This window comes from Felis catus, chromosome B1, assembly GCF_018350175.1.
Source record: "Felis catus isolate Fca126 chromosome B1, F.catus_Fca126_mat1.0, whole genome shotgun sequence".
NCBI lineage: Eukaryota > Metazoa > Chordata > Mammalia > Carnivora > Felidae > Felis > Felis catus.
In genome coordinates this window covers 203198356-203216222 of record NC_058371.1, presented here as the reverse complement: position 1 = coordinate 203216222, position 17867 = coordinate 203198356, and the positions used below count along the sequence as shown (strand labels likewise).

Here is a 17867-nt window from a genome sequence, read left to right as displayed (position 1 = left end):
GAAGGGACTGACTCCCAATTTTGAAAGAAGTTGTACTGTGGGTAGAATGCTGTCAGACAGCATCACGTGCCACAGAGAAATCATTTGGGAAAGGAAGAGGCGGCAAATTCATTCTCTTGTTTTGAGAAACTGCCACAGACACCCCAACCTTCAGCAACCAGGACCCTGATCAGTCAGCAGCAGTCTGCGTCAAGGCAAGACCCTCCAGCAGCAAAAAGGTTGCAGCTGGCTGAAAGCTCGGATGATGATTAGCAATAAAGTATTTTTTTAAATTGAGGGATTCATTGTTTTTTTAAGACATAACACTGTTGCACATTTAATAGATTATAGTACAGTGTAGACATAAGTGTTATGTGCACTGGGAAACCAAAACATCCATTTGACTTGTTTTATTGTGATAGTCCCTTGTTGTGGTGGTCTGGGGCCAAACTGCCGTGTCTCTGAGGTGTGCATTACTGGATTGGCTAGAAACGAACCTTTCTATGAACCCAACCTTTCACCTCAGGCTTCCCCTTGCCCCCCCGACAGAGCAGGTGAAAGGCGTGGTTTGGCCGGCACTTACCGGGAACTGGAATACCTGTCTCCTCCTCTGCTGTGTCCACAACACCTGCCGTCGGGAGGTGCCCACTAAGTGTTTGCTGAATGAATGACTGATGGCATTCAGCCTCTGCTGGTACATTCCCCTCCTCTTTTAAGCTAAGGACCTGTAAAGCACTGCTTGCATTCTTCAAAAGAAAGGTTTTTGTGGCCTACTTCTTGTCAGAGATTGCCTCTTGACAACCTTGATCAGACCAGGTGGCAGAAAGATGACCTTCCTTTTTGCAGAGGGACAGTACAAATAAAAATGCTTCACTATTTCAAGTCTAAGGTCAGAAGAGAGGAGGCACTCAGGTTGGGCTTTAGACCAGCCTTAGGGTATAGCATGTTAGCGGTCAGAATTGAGAGCCCGGGGGCCACCTCACCCTCCTCCGCAGGAGCTTCCCCCGAGGGTGCCAGGCCTTCCTCGTGCCTCTCACCGAACTGGAAATAGCAGGACGGATGCTGCAGCCTAATGGGCTCCCGGAATTCTCTCTACCAGAAGTGCTTTAAGTCGGGGAAGGCTTCCCAGAGGGGCTGGGACTCACCAGGCAGCTTGGGTAGATGGCTAAGATCTGGGCAGAGGGAGAAGGGGTCGTTCTTCCAGGGGAGATGAGCGTTGTGTTTGCATTCTGGAGAAAGTGGGCAGAGGAGTCCATGGAAACCAGAGCAGTCCTAAAGAGAGGAGGAAGGGAGAAGCAAACATGCTGGCTTTTGGGGTGCCTGGGGAGCTCAGGCGTTAAGCATCTGACTTTGGCTCAGGTCATGATCTCACGGTTCACGAGTTTGAGTCCCACATCAGGTGAGCTCGAGCCTCGCTTTGGGTGAGTCCTGCTTCTCTCTCCCCTCTCTCTCTTCCTCTGCCCCTCCTGGGATTCTCTCTCTCTCTCTCTCTCTCTCTCTCTCTCTCTCTCTCTCTGCCCCTTGCTCGCTTGCTCCCTCTCTGTCTCAAACAAAAAACACGTTGGCTTTCTGTTGCCTGCCAGGCCCTAGGCTGTGCCTGTTTGTATCTGTTATTTTTTTGGAAAAGGTTAAGAAGTTGCTAAAGGGCCATAGCATTGTTGAGGTCTTTTGTTGCAGATGTAATTTTCCTGCAGTATTTCGTCTTGTTTGTCTGTAGTCCTCCGCGTTTTGTTCCCATAAAATGCCTGAAACAGCGTAACAACAAGCCACAAAAGAAGCACCAGACTCAGTGCGGCCCAGGAGCACCCCTGGGGCTGGGCTGCCGCACAGCACTCGGGAGGCGGACAGCAGGTGTGAGTAGCATGGTTGTGTGGTTTTCCCGTGTAGTTGTGTCATACCTTTAGATACCTCTACTTACAACATGGCTTTGTCTAAACTGTCCAATGACAAAAAGCAGGTGAATGAAAGAAAGTGTAGATGTAATCTTGAGAGACATGTGATACTTTTGAGTGTGCAGCCTTACCTCCAGTTAAGAAGTCAACCGTTTAATTAAGACAAAACAACGATAGGGGCACCTGGGTGGCTCAGTCGGTTGAGCTTTCCACTTCGGCTCAGGTCACGATCCTTGCCGTTTGTGAGTTCGGCCCCGCGTCAGGCTCTGTGCTGACAGCTCGGAGCCTGGAGCCCGCTTCGGATTCTCTGCCTCCCTCTCTCTCTGCCCCTCCCTCCGGACACGCTCTGTCTCTCTCTGTCTCTCCAAGATGAATAAAGGTTAAAAAAAATTAAACAAAAAACGAGAACAACAATAAAGGTGTTTGTGTGTGCACGCGTTTTAAGTCCAGCTGAGAACTTTCACTCGCAAACTCTCGCGCGACTTTTTTGCCTGTTCGTTATGCAGACATGTGAAGGGGACTGCGGGCCTTCGGGGTTTTGAACGTCCTTTAAAAGTTAACTTAAGAACATAGTTTCTACAAAATCAGATGAACTAAAGTGCTTTTAGCTAGGAACACACTCCATGGGTCCATGCCCTGACACCACCTGAATACTAACGTGCAGGCATAACCAATTCCTTATTAAACAGCACTTGGGTTTCTGGGTAGTGTGGTCGACCCTTGAGCAGCCTGGAGGTTGGGGCATTGACTCCCTTGCAGTCAAAAATCCACAGAAGACTTTTGACTCCCCCCAAACTTAACCTACTCATAATTTACTCTTGACTGGAAGCCTTACTGACGACAAAAACTGTCGATTAACATATATTTGTATGTTATGTGTATTCTACCTTATTTGCGTACAGAAAAGCAAGCTAGAGGAAAGGCAATGTTAGTAAGAAAATCATAAGGGGAACATACATTTACAGCACTAGACTGTAAGAAAATCCATGTGTAAGGGGACCCATGTTATTCAAGGACCAGCTATGCTTTCTTTCCATGTAAAAGCCAAGACCAGCCACTAGCAGCTGGATACAGAGAACAACCTTCTCTGTGTTCTTCAGCCTCTCTGGGGATGGCAGATTCTGCTTGCTATTGTTTGGGTCGTGTAATTTCTCTTAAATTACAAGAATTATTTTACATAACAATGTATAGTCTGTATGCAGGTGAATATGGCAAAAGGCTATGAAAACTTTAATGAGTTACCTTTTTAAAATGTTTTCAATTTTGCCACTATGGAAAACAGTACGGAGGTCCCTCAAAATATTAAAACTAAAACTACCATATAACAGCAGTTTCACTTCTTTTTTTTCCTTAAGTTTTTTTTTTTTAATGTTTATTTATTTTTGAGGCAGAGAGAGACAGAGTATGAACGGGGGAGGGGCAGAGAGAGAGGGAGACACAGAATCGGAAACAGGCTCCAGGCTCCGAGCCATCAGCCCAGAGCCTGACGCGGGGCTCGAACTCACAGATCGCGAGATCATGACCTGAGCTGAAGTCGGCCGCTTAACCGTCTGAGCCACCCAGGCGCCCCAGCGTTTATTTATTTTTGAGACAGCAAGAGACAGAGCATGAACGGGGGAGGGTCAGAGAGAGAGGGAGACACAGAATCCGAAACAGACTCCAGGCTCTGAGCTGTCAGCACAGAGCCCGACGCGGGGCTCGAACTCACGGACCGTGAGATCATGACCTGAGCCTAAGTCGGCCGCTTAACCGACTGAGCCACCCAGGCGCCCCAACGTTTATTTATTTTTGAGACAGCAAGAGACAGAGCATGAATGGGGGAGGGTCAGAGAGAGAGGGAGACACAGAATCCGAAACAGACTCCAGGCTCTGAGCTGTCAGCACAGAGCCCGACGCGGGGCTCGAACTCACGGACCGTGAGATCATGACCTGAGCCAAAGTCGGACGCCTAACCGACTGAGCCACCCAGGCGCCCCACTTCTTTTTTTTTTTTTAATTTTATTTTTAATTTTTTTAAAAATGTACATCCAAATTAGTTAGCATATAATGCAACAATGATTTCAGGAGTAGATTCCTTAGTTTCCCTTACCCATTAGCCCATCCCCCCTCCCACATCCCCTCCAGCAACCCTTTGTTTCTTCTCTATATTTAAGAGCGTCTTATGTTTTGTCCCTCTCCCTGTTTTTATATTATTTTTGCTTCCCTTCCCTTATGTTCATCGGTTTTGTATCTTAAAGTCCTCATATGAGTGAAGTCATATATTTGTCTTTCTCTGACCGACCAATTTCGCTTAGCATAATACCCTCTGGTTCCATCCATGTCATTGCAAATGGCAAGATTTCATTCTAAACCACGTTTCCTTTACTAATCCTCACAAAACCAGAAGTAGTTATTAAATCAGGATGATTTCTACAGTTTTATTTTATAATAAACAAGTTTAACAACTTAAACTTGCAGTACATGCCCTTCCACTTTGTTTCCACGTATCACTGTTTTTAAAGAAAACCACTCCCTATGATATGAATAACAAAAGACGCTGCTGGATATGGTCAAGATATTTACTAATAACACTTATTTGTACGACACATAGCATTTTCAGAGCCCTTTGGCATACACTGTAATTTACCATCTCAACAATTTTGAGGGGTCATGTCTATTTACAGATTAAGAGAGATTGTCTCTTGTCACCTTCTCTGTGAATGATGGACACGATCCAGGTCTCGTGTCCTATCCTTTGTGCCTCACTCCTTCCCATAACAGGAGGGAAAACCTGAATCTTAACCTGTTTTGTTGTTTTGTTACATTTCTCAAGAAAGTTGACTCTGCCTTAATTAAGCAAGATGAAATTTCCACCTGTCAGGAATGCCGTAGTTAGACATTGTTAAGGGAAATGGATGTTTAGTTGCGCATTGGATTTCTTTTTCTAGTGAATGAGTTGTGGATTGAAAAGCAGATGATATTATTCACCGTAAGGAGAAGGCAGTTGGTGTGCAGGAGAGTAATGGTGGGAAGGAAAGAGTTTGGACCCACACTTTTCCAGTAGTGAATTGGCCCATACAGGCCATTAGTACAGATTATTGCTATCACGTTAGATTTTTCAGTAGCAGGAAGGATCATTCAGTCATTCCAGAAATGTATATTGAGTCCCAGATGTACACACACTTCTTAGTTGCATGCTAGAAGCACACTCCGGGGAACAGATTGGATTTTGAAGTCCTTGTGCTCAGGAAGCTTATAACCAAGAGGCTAGAACGGTAGTGTGCAAATACACACATAAACAGAGCTATAACTACCATTTACAAGAAGCGCTTCAAAGGATAATCTCTTGTTTCCATTGGTTTTGAAACATGGAAGTTAATTTAAAGTGAGAATGGCAGATCTTAATGTTTAAAAGAACTATTAACCTGCGTGTGACCCACATCCTTCCAGATTGGACATTTCTGCCTCATAGCAGTATCTGTCTCTAAGGACAATAGCAACTAAACATCCATTCTCTGGAGGGTGTCTTGGACAGGTAAGCTTTTCTGAAGTGGGGGGGCATGGTGGCATGACAGTGGATGGGAGCGGACCTTAGAATGTTGCCCTGAGGCTCATGAGCCCCATTACCTTGAAGAACGTTTAAGGGAACTCTAGGGAACGAGCCAAAGTTATCTTTGCCTTTGTTTCCTTACTCTCCCCCTTCCCTGATGGAGAACATCACTCCTGATGCCTTCTGATCCGGGTGGAGCTGTTTCCCAAGACCAACGTCTGTTTAGACTGTACTGAAGATCCAGCGTTGCCAGGGTTTAGGAAACCCTCACCTGTGGCCGGGCCAGCCCTTGCCATTCTCTTCACCTGACTCTCACAGTGTGCCCAGCAGATCGCTCACCCACGGCCTCACTCCCCAGGAGAGGCCGGCTACGTGGCAGGACCTGGCAGGGAGTGAGGTGTCTTCCACCAGGAAGACAGAGGGTCATCGGGGGAAAGCAGGGCACTGGGATGTGGACAAGGGAGGAAGTCACCGGATGAGCCGTTCAAGCCTCAGCCTCCAGAAATCAACTTATGCCTCAGTAACAGGCTGAGAAATGTGATCCAGATGGCAAATATGTCTTTAACAAGAAGAGGATGGACATAAAGCCAGAAAATGAGTTTCTGGCCCCAGAGCATGGAGGTGTAAGATCACTCTTAAATGGCTGGGAGCACAACGAATTATATGCAAGCTATACCCAAGTCAGCAGGCTGTGTGTGTGTGTGTTGGGGGGGGGGTGTTGTACAAATGTAAGAAGACGACCTCACTTGTTTTTAACCTCCGCCTTGGACCCTCCTGTACATGCTGACGTCAGCGTGTGTTCCTGGCTCCAAGAGCAGCTGAAAAGATCACGAGGAAACCCCTCCCCGGGCAGGTGAGGAAGCCAAGCCCTGGAGGCCGAGTGAGTGGCCAGTGATGAGGCAGTGCTCAGTGTCCTTCAGTGTCCTCCACACCCCGTGCCCCAACTTGGAGATGCGTGAAGACAGCCATTCAGTTGACTGGAAGCCTGGAGAAATCGTTTTTGGAAGAAGGTGGGAGAAACAACACGTTGTGGCCTAAAGCGTGGCAGCGGATTGCTCATATGCGCGCAGCTTACAGCGGGTGTGTGCGGGAGAAGCGGGTGGTCTGGGGCCTGTTCCAGCTTGTCCTTGAGCGTCCCTGTGACACCTGTGCTTTGCACGTCCTCGAGACTCACATTCTGCCCACAGCTACTTCACAGATCTTGTGGCCCCGACAGGAGGCGGTGCCTGTGCCGTGGGTGAGCACAGTCGTGGTGTGTGTGGGTAGTGAGCTGACCCGAAGGCCGCCTCTACTGTTAACTCCTTTGGGAGACGGATACAGCACACTTCCTTTCGGAGCGAGCGGACTGGCTGTGCACGGTGGCCCCGAGTGCGCGCTGCTGAGCTGTGCCCCGGGGTGGGGTCGGGAGGTCTCAGGCGGGGCCCCAGCTTGTATTGTGACCAGTTCTGCAGGGAGCAGTGAGGCTTGGGAAGTCCCCAGAGGAGGTTCTAGTAATTTGGGTGGGCAGGTATTGTGGTGGTGATGAGTGTAAATTTACGTAAACAAGGAGGCTGTGGAAGTTTCATGTCAAGGAAGACTCCTTTTCTTAAAAATAACATTTATTAGGATTTTTTTTTTAAACAGAAAAGAATAAAGGAAAAAACAAAAATGTTCATCATTCCGCCCAGATAATGCAAGAGCATATGCATGGGGCTAGAAAAGGCAAACACAGGGGGGCCTGGGGGGCTCAGTAGTTTAAGCGTCAGACTCTTGATTTCAGCTCAGTCACAATCTCACAGTTCTTGAGTTTGATCCCCATGTTGGGCTCTATGCTTACCCGACTGAGCCACCCAGGTGCCCCTAAGTAAATACATTTTCAAAAAAAGAAAAGAAGGGGCGCCAGGGTGGCTCAGTCAGTTGACTGTCTGACTTCAGCCCAGGTCACGATCTCGTGGTCTGTGAGTTCGAGCCCCGCGTCGGGCTCTGTGCTGACAGCTCGGAGCCTGGAGCCTGCTCCCGATTCTGTGTCTTCCTTCCCCTCTGCCCCTCCCCCACTCATGCTCTGTCTCTCCCTGTCTCAGAAATAAATAAACATTAAAAAAATTTTTTTTGTTTTAAATAAAAAAAGAAAAGAAAATGCAAACACAGAAGGCCCCCTCGCCTCTGCCACTGGTCTCTGTCCCCAGGGAGACCGTTACCACAGTGGCCTGGGTGTTGCTCCAGGAAATGCTTCTCTGCAGCTTCTTCTCTCTCTCCCTGGGCTTGGAACCAGGTAACCTCTCTCCTTTCCCAGGGCTGTGGGAGTTGGCCTGAGCAGGCTTTACAGGAAGTGCGGCCTGTGGGCCTTGTGGGCAGTGCTCTCACTTCAGCTGCTCCCGGTTCTGCGGGGCCTTTCCCTACAGAGCTTTCTGGAGGCCAGCCACTTCCAGCCACCATTGCTCTCACTAGCTTACTGTCTGTCCATCTGTCCTGCTGCTTCTGCCTCCTCTGTAGGTTCTAGTCATTTGGCCACAGATCAGGGGTGATGCTCAGGGGACGACACAGTGTTGTGATAGGGCCATACTGGAAATCAGAGTTAAATGTCAATCCTTTGAAAAATAAACTTTTGGGGGCTCCTGGGTGGCTCAGTTGGTTGAGCACCCGACTTCGGCTCAGATCATGATCTCGTGGTCTGTGAGTTTGAGCCCCACGTCGGGCTCCGTGCTGACAGCTCACAGCCTGGAGCCTGCTTCCGATTCTGTGTCTCCCTCTCTCTGCCACTGCCTTATTCATGCTCTGTTGCTCCTTCTCTCTCTGTCAAACATAAATTTTAAAAAAAATTTAAAAATTTAAAAAAAAAAGAAAAATTTTTTCTCTCTAAGGGAAGAAACAAACAAGCAACAGCTTGAAATATTACTTTTAAGATATCTTAGTCTTTCGTGATCTATATTTATTCAAAGTTTGTGGTATTCCCCACCTCCCCTTCACAACGAACTACCAATAACAGTCACTGCTGTTGGTTACCTGCTTCCCGCTGCAAGGCCTGAGCTCCCCAACCCTGCCTTGCCGGGAAGCGGGTGGGTGTGGATGGCGCTGTGAGGGGAGGACACCGAGGCCTAGGGCGGTTAAGGCCACGCAGCGGACAAGTGGCAGACCGTGCCTGTCTGACCCCCAGAGCCGAGTTCTTCCAGTACGGGGGATTTTCACTTGTTGACGTTTTAAAAAGTACGTTAATGATAAGAGAAACAGCCAAGTTTATTATGGACTAATTCCTTGCTGACCTTCCATTAGATCCGCGGGCCTGTGCAGAGCGGTTCGCACACCGCTGGCACATGCACGGTGTTGGCCAAGATGAAGCCTCTGTGGGGTCCTCGTCCTTCCCGGCGACAGCGTGAAGGGCTCATGAGCTGACCCACAGAGGGTGGTCTTGTCATCTCCCGTTCTTGCTGCTGCTCAGAGTAGAGACATCTGTGGTCATTTCTGCTGGGTGCTGAGGAGTCACAGTGTCGCCTTGTGAATAACTGAGCTTTTTGTTGTTGTCCCTTCCTTCGTAGAGACTTAAAGCCTGAGAATATCCTCCTCGATGACATTGGTAAGTGAGTGAGCTTTTCACGTCTAACGCATAAGGCTTTGTTAGGAGGGACCTGGCTACAGAGAGTTAATGTGCACTTAGCCCCTTATCGCAGAACAGAAACAACACCAGAAAGAGAAACTCATTGGTACATGTTCTTTTCAAAATCTAACAGAGATAATAACATTGTCGTTCCCCCGTATTTAGGCAAGAAGCAGAGATGGTCATAATTTTCCGTTAATAATTGAGTTCTAGAAGCATATTAAATTCAAAAGTAAGAACATTTTCCTCTGCCCATATCTTGCTTTTTCCCTTGGAGGGGTATATCTTTGCCCTCCTGAATACTGGCCCGCTGCCCTTGCCTTAGGCTCCTTTCACAGAGCAGGAGCGCAGGTGGCTGGCTGGGGACCCTGTGAGCACAGGTGGGGAATGGCCCTTCTGGACCGGCTCGTTGTCATCAGCAGGTGCCCCTCCTCAGTTCTCGGGGTGATGGCTGCACTGGGAAATGCCTTCTGGCCCTTAACCCGCGGTTCACTGTGCTGTGCTGCTGACCAGCGGGGCGTGAAAGTGGCTTTGAAAACAGAGGATGTACTCTGTGTGGAAACGGGAAGTGATCTCCAAGATACAGCATTCCCTGGAAAGAAGTGAGGTCAAGAACAGCATAGAGTGTGCTGCCTTTTGTGTAAAGTGAGAGGGGAAGTAACGTGTAGTTGTATTTGCTTTATACGTACAGACCTGAAGAAACACAAAACGAGAGTCATAAGAAACTGTTAAGAGTGCAGATAGCCTAGGGGGAGCAGGGTTTCCACCGACACTAATGCCCTTTTATATTTTTCAGTATGTAATTCAGTTTCTGCAAAAGAACCCACAACATGCTGGGATTCTTATTGGAATGGTGTTGATCTATAGAAACTTTGTGGAGAACTGACATCTTAACAATATTAAATCATTCCGTTTAAGAAAATAGTATATAATCCCGTATATTTGGGGCTCGTTTAATTTCTCTCCACATTATTTTGTGATTCTGTTTGTTGTAGCACCATGTGAGTACATTCGTTATTCAGAAGTCATTTGTTTGTATTACTTTTTTTTTTTTTAACATTTATTTATTTTTGAGACAGAGAGAGACAGAGCATGAACGGGGGAGGGACAGAGAGAGAGGGAGACACAGAATCGGAAACAGGCTCCAGGCTCTGAGCCATCAGCCCAGAGCCTGACGCGGGGCTCGAACCCACGGACCGCGAGATCGTGACCTGGCTGAAGTCGGACGCTCAACCGACTGAGCCACCCAGGCGCCCCTGTTTGTATTACTTTTAAGTGGACTCAGTGAAACTCCACGGAGATGTTTGTAGTTCTTTCTGTGCATCGCTCCCTCCTCTCCAGGACTTTCCCCCACAAATTTGAACCGACCTGTCTTCCCTCAGTTCTAATCTCTGTCTTCTGAACTTAGCAACACCACCTGTTCTGTGTAGGCTCCTTCTTGCAGTGCTGGGATCCGGAAGCGGCTCCTGGTCCGGGAGGACGGCAGGACCCAGCTGTCTTGTTTCTCTCCTGTCGGGAAGCACCATCCCTGGCTACCGTAGACCCAGTGCCGAACAGTGTATTGGGGCCATTTTTTAATTGTTTCTGATTGAAGAGCAAGTGTTGCATCGGTTACCCCTTGTTGGTTGGAGGCAGAAGTTCCGGACATTCTTAGGGCACCTTCCGTACATTCCGGTGGGGTCTAGTTGTACATATCGGGGTATCCTTTTTCAGTATCACATTGTGGTTTTCACCGTAAGGGTCGTACACATTTTTGCTATTTGATGTTCTTTAATGGTATTGTTTTTAAAACTTCTATTTGCTTGTTGCTGGTATTTAGAAATCTAATTTCCCCTATTATTTTGCATTTTACATTACTGTCTGATACACTGTTAAAATCGAACCAATATCAGTACATTAGTATTAACAAAAATCCATGGTTTACTTTAAGGCTCGTTCTCTGGGTTGCACATCGTGTGGGTCTTGACAAAGGTGTGATGACATATGTCCACCCTTACTGTATCACACCGAGTAGTTTCACAACCTGAACGTCCCCTGTGTATCACATATCCAGCCCTCCTACCCTCCTTCCAAGCCTGGCAACCACCCATCTCTACTCACTCTGCCATTTTGCCTTTTCCAGAAAGTCGTAGACTTGGAGTCGTGTAGTGTCTAGTCTTTGCAGACTGGCTGCTTTCTCTTAGTAACACACATTTAAGGTTTCTCCAGGTCTACCCTGGAGGGCTCATGTCTTTTTACTGCTGAATAATATTCCACGGTCCGGATGCACCAGAGTTTATTTGTCCATCACCTGCTAAGGACATCTTGGTTGCTTCCAAGTTTGGGGAATTAGGAATAAATCTGCTCTACACATCCACGCGCAAGTTTTCGTGTGGACGGAAGTTTTCAACACCGTTGAGCATATGCCAAGGAGTGTGGTTTCTGAATCAGACAGTAAGAGTATGTTTAGTTTTGTGAGAAGCTGACAAACCGTCTCCCAAAGCGGCCGCACCTGTGATCCTGCGTTCCCGCCAGCCGTGACCGGGGGCTCCTGTCGCTCTGCGTCCTGGTCAGCATGTGGTGGGGTCAGAGTCCTGGATTTGGCGGTTCTAAAAGGCGTGCAGCGGAGTCTTAGCGCTGTTTCAATTTGCAGCTCCCTGGTGACGTGTGGTGTTGACCATCTCTTCTTATGCTCATTTCCCATTTGCGTATTTTCGTTACGAGGTGTCTGTCCAGGTCTTGTGTCCGTTGAAAAAATTGGGTTGTTTCTTTTCATACTGTTAAGCTTTAAAAGTTCTTTATGGGGGCACCTGTGTGGCTCAGTCAGTAGCTCAGGGGTAGTCTTCTAACACATCACCTTTCAGTACGAAATTTGCTGTAGTATTTTTGTAGATACTCTTGGTCAGATTTAAGAATTTTACTTTTTGGGGCACCTGGGTGGCTCAGCCGGTTGAGCGTCCAACTTCAGCTGGGGTCATGATCTCACCTCATGGTTTGTGAATTCAAGCCCCGAGTCAGGCTCTGTGCTAATAGCTAGGAGCCTGGAGCCTTCTTTGGATTCTGTGTCTCCCTCTCTGCCCCTCCCCAGCTCGTACTCTGTCTCTCTCCCTCTTTCTCAAAAATAAATAAACACTAAAAAAAAATTTAAAAAAAAAATTTTTTTTTCAACGTTTATTTTTTTTATTTTTGGGACAGAGAGAGACAGAGCATGAACGGGGGAGGGGCAGAGAGAGAGGGAGACACAGAATCGGAAACAGGCTCCAGGCTCTGAGCCATCAGCCCAGAGCCTGACACGGGGCTCGAACTCCCGGACCGCGAGATCGTGACCTGGCTGAAGTCGGACGCTTAACCAACTGCGCCACCCAGGCACCCCTAAAAAAAATTTTTTTTAAAGAATTTTTCTTTTTAAAAAAATAACAAATGGTTGTTGAATTTTATCAGTGCTCTTCAAGATAATTATAGGATGTCCTTTTTTTTTCTGTTAATATAGTAAATTTTCAGATGTTAAGCTAACATTTCATTTCTGAAATAAATCCAACTTGGGCATAGTATGCTATTCTTTACATAGATTGCTAGATTCTGTTTCCTGGTATTTTTGGGGTGAAGGTCTCCGCTCTCTGTGTCTGTAGTAGCATGGGAGCACCAGCGGCCTGCTGTTGCCTACATCCCTGCAGAGGCTCCAGGGCCCAAAAGTCTTGACTCGGCCGCCGGCTGGCCCAGCCTCGGTGGGAGTCGCAGGTTGGAGCAGCTGGAGAGTGGCCGTGTGTGGCCCCTGTTACGCCCAGAATTCGTGATCCCCAAAGACCACCAGGGAGCCGAGTCCGATGCAAAAGCAAAGAGGCTTTATTCGAGCTAGCTCGAGCTCAATCTCCTACCTGAACCAACGCAGCGGTGAGATACCAGAGAGAGAGAGAGCGCGAGTTTCAGAAGCACAAAAGGTTTTATAGGGATCATGGCCTTAGCCGATTGGCTGGGGAAGGGTCGTGGCCTCAGCCGATTGGCTGGGGAAGGCTAGAACAATGGCTGCCGAGGTGTGGTCCCACATCAGCAATTATCAGCGTCACCTGGAACTTGTTAAAAATGCAAATGTTGGGCCTGGTGGTCACAGACCCACTGAGTCAGAAACTCTGGGGGTGGGGCTCAGCAACCTGTGTTTGAACAAGTCTTCCAGGAGATTCTGATGCACCTGAAGTTTAAGAACCACTGGGTCTGAGGATCTCTAACATGTTTGGCCTCAGTGTATACAGAACGTTTCTCACTGGTCACCTATTAACCACTGGCTGTCCGCCTTGCTGTGCTATAAATACCTAGCACCAAACACCATCCCAAGAGACTCTGATGAATTGGTTTGAGGAGGGGTAAAATGCTCCCAGGTCATTCTAAGCCTGGACAGGGTTGAGGGCTCCTGCCTCTGGCCCCTACCTGAGAGAAGCCCTCCCTCTTCTACTCACGCTTTCCACGCCTCTCACACTCCCCTTCCTCCCACCTCAGACTTCGGAAGAATGCATCAATGGGTAAGTTACTTAAGGGGAGGAGGCGTGTTCTGAGGTTTGAGCAGGAACCTCTTTCTGCGGCCATGTCGGGGACATAGTCACTAGTCGGCCGGCCTAGATCTGCTCTTTCAGCCCCCACTGCCAGTGAGCAGCCTTGCTCTGACCAGGATTTGCAATGCTTCTGAGAAACGCTGGTGCCCCTTGGCAGCTCACCTCTGTGTGGTTCTCTGCGCGGGCGTTCCGTCCATCCGATACAGTCACCGTCGTGGCTCGTGGACACCCTTGGAGAACGGCTTGTGTGATTTGTTAGGCTCTGCAGTTGTGGCTGGTAGTAGCCTGGGCCACCCTGACCTTCACCACCCTGCCCCGAAGCAGGAGCCCAGCATCATGTCTGTAGTCCTTACTGTTATTTGTTCTTTTGATGCTGTGCACCTGGTCACATTCCTGTTAAGAATGGAAAGGAATATTCTACAGAACTTTGTTTTGCTTTTCTTGATTTCAGGAGATTAAAAAAATGTTTATTTATTTTGAGAGACAGAGAGAGGGAGGGCATATATGTGCACATGCACGTGCGTGGTGGGGAAGGGCAGAGAGAGAGAGAGGGAGACAGAGACTCCCAAGCAGGCTTTGTGCTGTCGGAATAGAGCCTGACGCAGGGCTTGATCTTACAAACCATGAGATCATCACCTGCGCTGCAGTTGAGAGTTGGACGCTTAACTGACTGAGCCACCCAGGTGCTCCGATTTCAGGAGACTTTAAATCTTTTCTTCTTGTTTTCCTATTCTTTTAATTTTTAAAATGTAATCCTAGCTATGCTTTATGACTTATGAATGTGATTGATTTTAGGATTTTTAGTATCATGTAGTTACAATTCCCAAGAACTAATTTCCACCAGAAACCATAGAACATAAGAGTAACTCTTTCATTTCCCATCTAGACAGCTTGTTAGGGCTTCTGTTCTTGTCTGTAAAGCAGAACTTGACATTTGTGGTGAAATTAGGTTTTAAAAAAAAGATGATTATAAAGAGAACTACAGGCAAATATCTCTGAACATGGTTGTAGAAATCCTCAACGAAATACCAGCATACCAAATCCAACAATACCTTAAAAAAATCACTCACTACAGTCAAGTGGGATTTATTCCTGGGATGCAAGGGTGGTTCAGTGTTTGCAAATCAATCAATTGTAATGTATCACATCAATAAGAGAAAGGATGAAACCACATGTTCTTTTCAATAGATGCAGAAAAAGCATTTGACAAAGTACAATATCCATTCATGATAAAAGCCCTCACACAATAGGTTTAGAAGGAACACACCTCAACATAATAAAGGCCATGTATGAAAAACCCACAGCTAATATCATCCTCAATGGAGAAAAACTGAGACCTTTCCCCCTAAAGTCAGGAACAAGACAAGGATGTCCACTCTCACCATTTTTATTCAACATGGTACTGGAAGTCCTAGCCACAGCAATCAGACAAGAAAAAGGAATAAAAGGGCATCCAAATCAGCAAGGAAGTCAAACTTTCACTATTTGCAGATGACATGACACCACATGTAGAAACCTGAAAGACTCCACCAAAAAACTGCTAGAACTGATATATCACTAAAGTGGCAGTATACAAAATCAATGTATAAAAATCCATTGTATTTCTATACACCAATAATTAAGCAGCAGTGAAATTAATAAAGCAATCCCATTTATAATTACACCAAAAAAAATAAAATACCTAGGAATAAGCTTAACCAAGGAGGTGAAAGGCCTGTACTCTGAAAATTTTAAAACATTGATGAAAGAAACTGAAGACGATACAAACAGATGGAAAGATATACCATGCTCATGGATTGGAAGAACCAATAATGTTAAAATGTCTATACTACTGCAAACAATCTATAGATTTAATGCAATCCCTATCAAAATACCAACAGAATTTTTCACAGAACCAGAACAAACAATCCTAAAATTTATATGGAACCACAAAGACCTCAAATAGCCAAAGCAATCTTGAAAAAGAAAATCAAAGCTGGAGGTATCACAATTCCAAATTCCAAGATATACCACAAAGCTGTAGTAATCAAAACAGTATGATACTTGCACAAGAATATACACATAGATCAATAAAACAGAATAGAAAATCCAGAAATAAACCCACAATTATATGGTCAATTAATCTATGACCAAGGAGGCAAGAATATACAGTGGGGAAAAGACAGTCTCTCCAACAAATGGTGTTAGGAAAACTGGACCACTTTCTTATACCATACACAAAAATAAACTCAAAAGGTATTAAAGACCTAAATGTGAGACCTGAAGCCATAAAAATCCTAGAAGACAGCACAGGCAGTAATTTCTCTGACACTAGCCATAACAATATTTTTTTAGATATGTTTCCTGAGGCAAGGGAAACAAAAGGAAAAATAAAGTATTAGGACTACATCAAAGTAAAAAGCTTCTGCCCAGCAAAGGAAACGGCAAAACAAGAAGACAACCTACTGAATGGGAGAAGATATTTGGAAATGACATATCCCATAAAGGGTTAATATCCAAAATATATAAAGAAGTTATAAAACTCAACACCCAAAAAGCCTTCAGGTGTCCATCACTCCTGCAAGCACCATGTGGGCACACACTGGGGAGAGACCTTTTGAGTGTATGGGGTGTGGGAAAGCTTTTAGTCAGCTGCAAAGTTTTCAAGGTCATTTGAAAATGCACAGCGTGGGGCGCCTGGGTGGCGCAGTCGGTTGAGCATCCGACTTCAGCCAGGTCACGATCTCGCGGTCCGGGAGTTCGAGCCCCGCGTCGGACTCTGGGCTGATGGCTTGGAGCCTGGAGCCTGTTTCCGATTCTGTGTCTCCCTCTCTCTCTGCCCCTCGCCCGTTCATGCTCTGTCTCTCTCTGTCCCAAAAATAAATAAACGTTGAAAAAAAAATGCACAGCGTGATTAAACCCTATGAATGTAAGGAGTGTGGAAAGGCATACAAATTTTCCTCATCTCTTTGAGTGCATATGAAGAAATACCCTGGGGAAAGACCATCACAAGCCACTGCTCCCTTCAAGAACACAAGAGGGTGCACAGTGGACAGTAAGCCTTTGTATGTAAGGACTCTGGTGAGACCTTCCAGTGTTCCACAGACTTGCAAGTATGTGTGATGGCCCTTGGTGGGGAGAACCTTGTGAATGACTGCTCTGTGGGAAAGCCTTTGCTTGTCCCTCTTCCCTTCGAGGACACACATGAAAGCACGGTGACATGAAATCCTATGAACTTAAGCACCAGGGAAAAGACTTCAGGTATCCTAGGAACCTGTGAGCACAGACACACTGTGGGAAAGCATTTAAATTCCCTTAAAAACTTATTTAAAATGTGAGCCGATTGCAATGGAGATGATCCTGAATGAACACAATTTTGGGAAAACTTCAGAATACTTCAAAACACTTCATGTATTTTGTTCATGAAAATTCAGGCGGGACAGAAATCTTTTCATTATTATGAATGTGGCTTTGACTTTCCAGGTGCCTCTTCCTTGATGGGGATCCCAAGTGTATGAATTCCTAGTTCGTGTCACTGATATGAATACTAATGGTTTCAAGTGTCCTTCTTTGTCTTCTACATCTGTACAAAATCTTTGTTGTTATCTCAGACTTGAAGTAATCACACAGTTATGTACATGTCTCTTTCCCATTACAATGTCTCTTGGACCCAAGGGTGATAAAAATGTGTCTGTTGTTGGTGGGTACGTACAACTTTATATACTTTTACAAAAAAATTTCTTGAATTGTACATTCCAAAATGTTGTTTACATTATCATGACATAAGACCTGTATTGGTGAAAGTTCTTTTCTGTTCTCTGTTGTGGATACTGGAATTTCCTGATTCTGTGTCTACTCTTTTTAGTCTTTATTATTGAAAGATATATTTTCACATCAATTCTCTTTTTCTTCAATTTTTAAAGTTCTGATATTGGTTTATCTTTTCTGGGACTAATTATGTCTCTGGTCGATTTTGGTCCAAATTATGAGTTAGAGGAACATCCCTTTGGACCACAAAAAAACAAAACAAAACAAAACTCAACACCCAAGAGACAAATAATCCAATGAAAAATGGGCAGGAGACATGAATGGACACTTTTCCAAAGAAGACATCCAGATGGCCAGCAGACACATGAAAAGATGCTCAACATCCCTCATCACCCTCATCACTGTCCTATATTAAAATGCAAATCAGAACCACAAAGAGATATCACCTCATGCCTGTCACAACAATGGCTATTATCAAAAAGACAAGGGACAGCAAGTGTTGGAGAGGATGTGAAGGAAAAGGAACCCTTGTGCACTGTTGGTGGGAATGCAAAATGGGTGTAGCTACTCTGGAAAACAGTGTGGAGGTTCCTCAAAAAATTAAAAATAGAATTACCCTATGATTG

General features: G+C 46.0%; 1 protein-coding gene across 15 annotated transcripts in view; it reads left to right on the top strand.

Moving 5' to 3' along the window:
* GRK4 (G protein-coupled receptor kinase 4) overlaps positions 1–17867 on the top strand; it is a 96380-nt gene that overhangs the window by 64949 nt on the left and 13564 nt on the right. For all 15 annotated transcript variants that reach the window (XM_023253499.2, XM_023253501.2, XM_045056930.1 and 12 more), the window contains one exon: positions 8913–8950. In XM_023253499.2, the coding sequence (XP_023109267.1) occupies positions 8913–8950 (38 nt within the window). The remainder of the gene's footprint in view (positions 1–8912; positions 8951–17867) is intronic.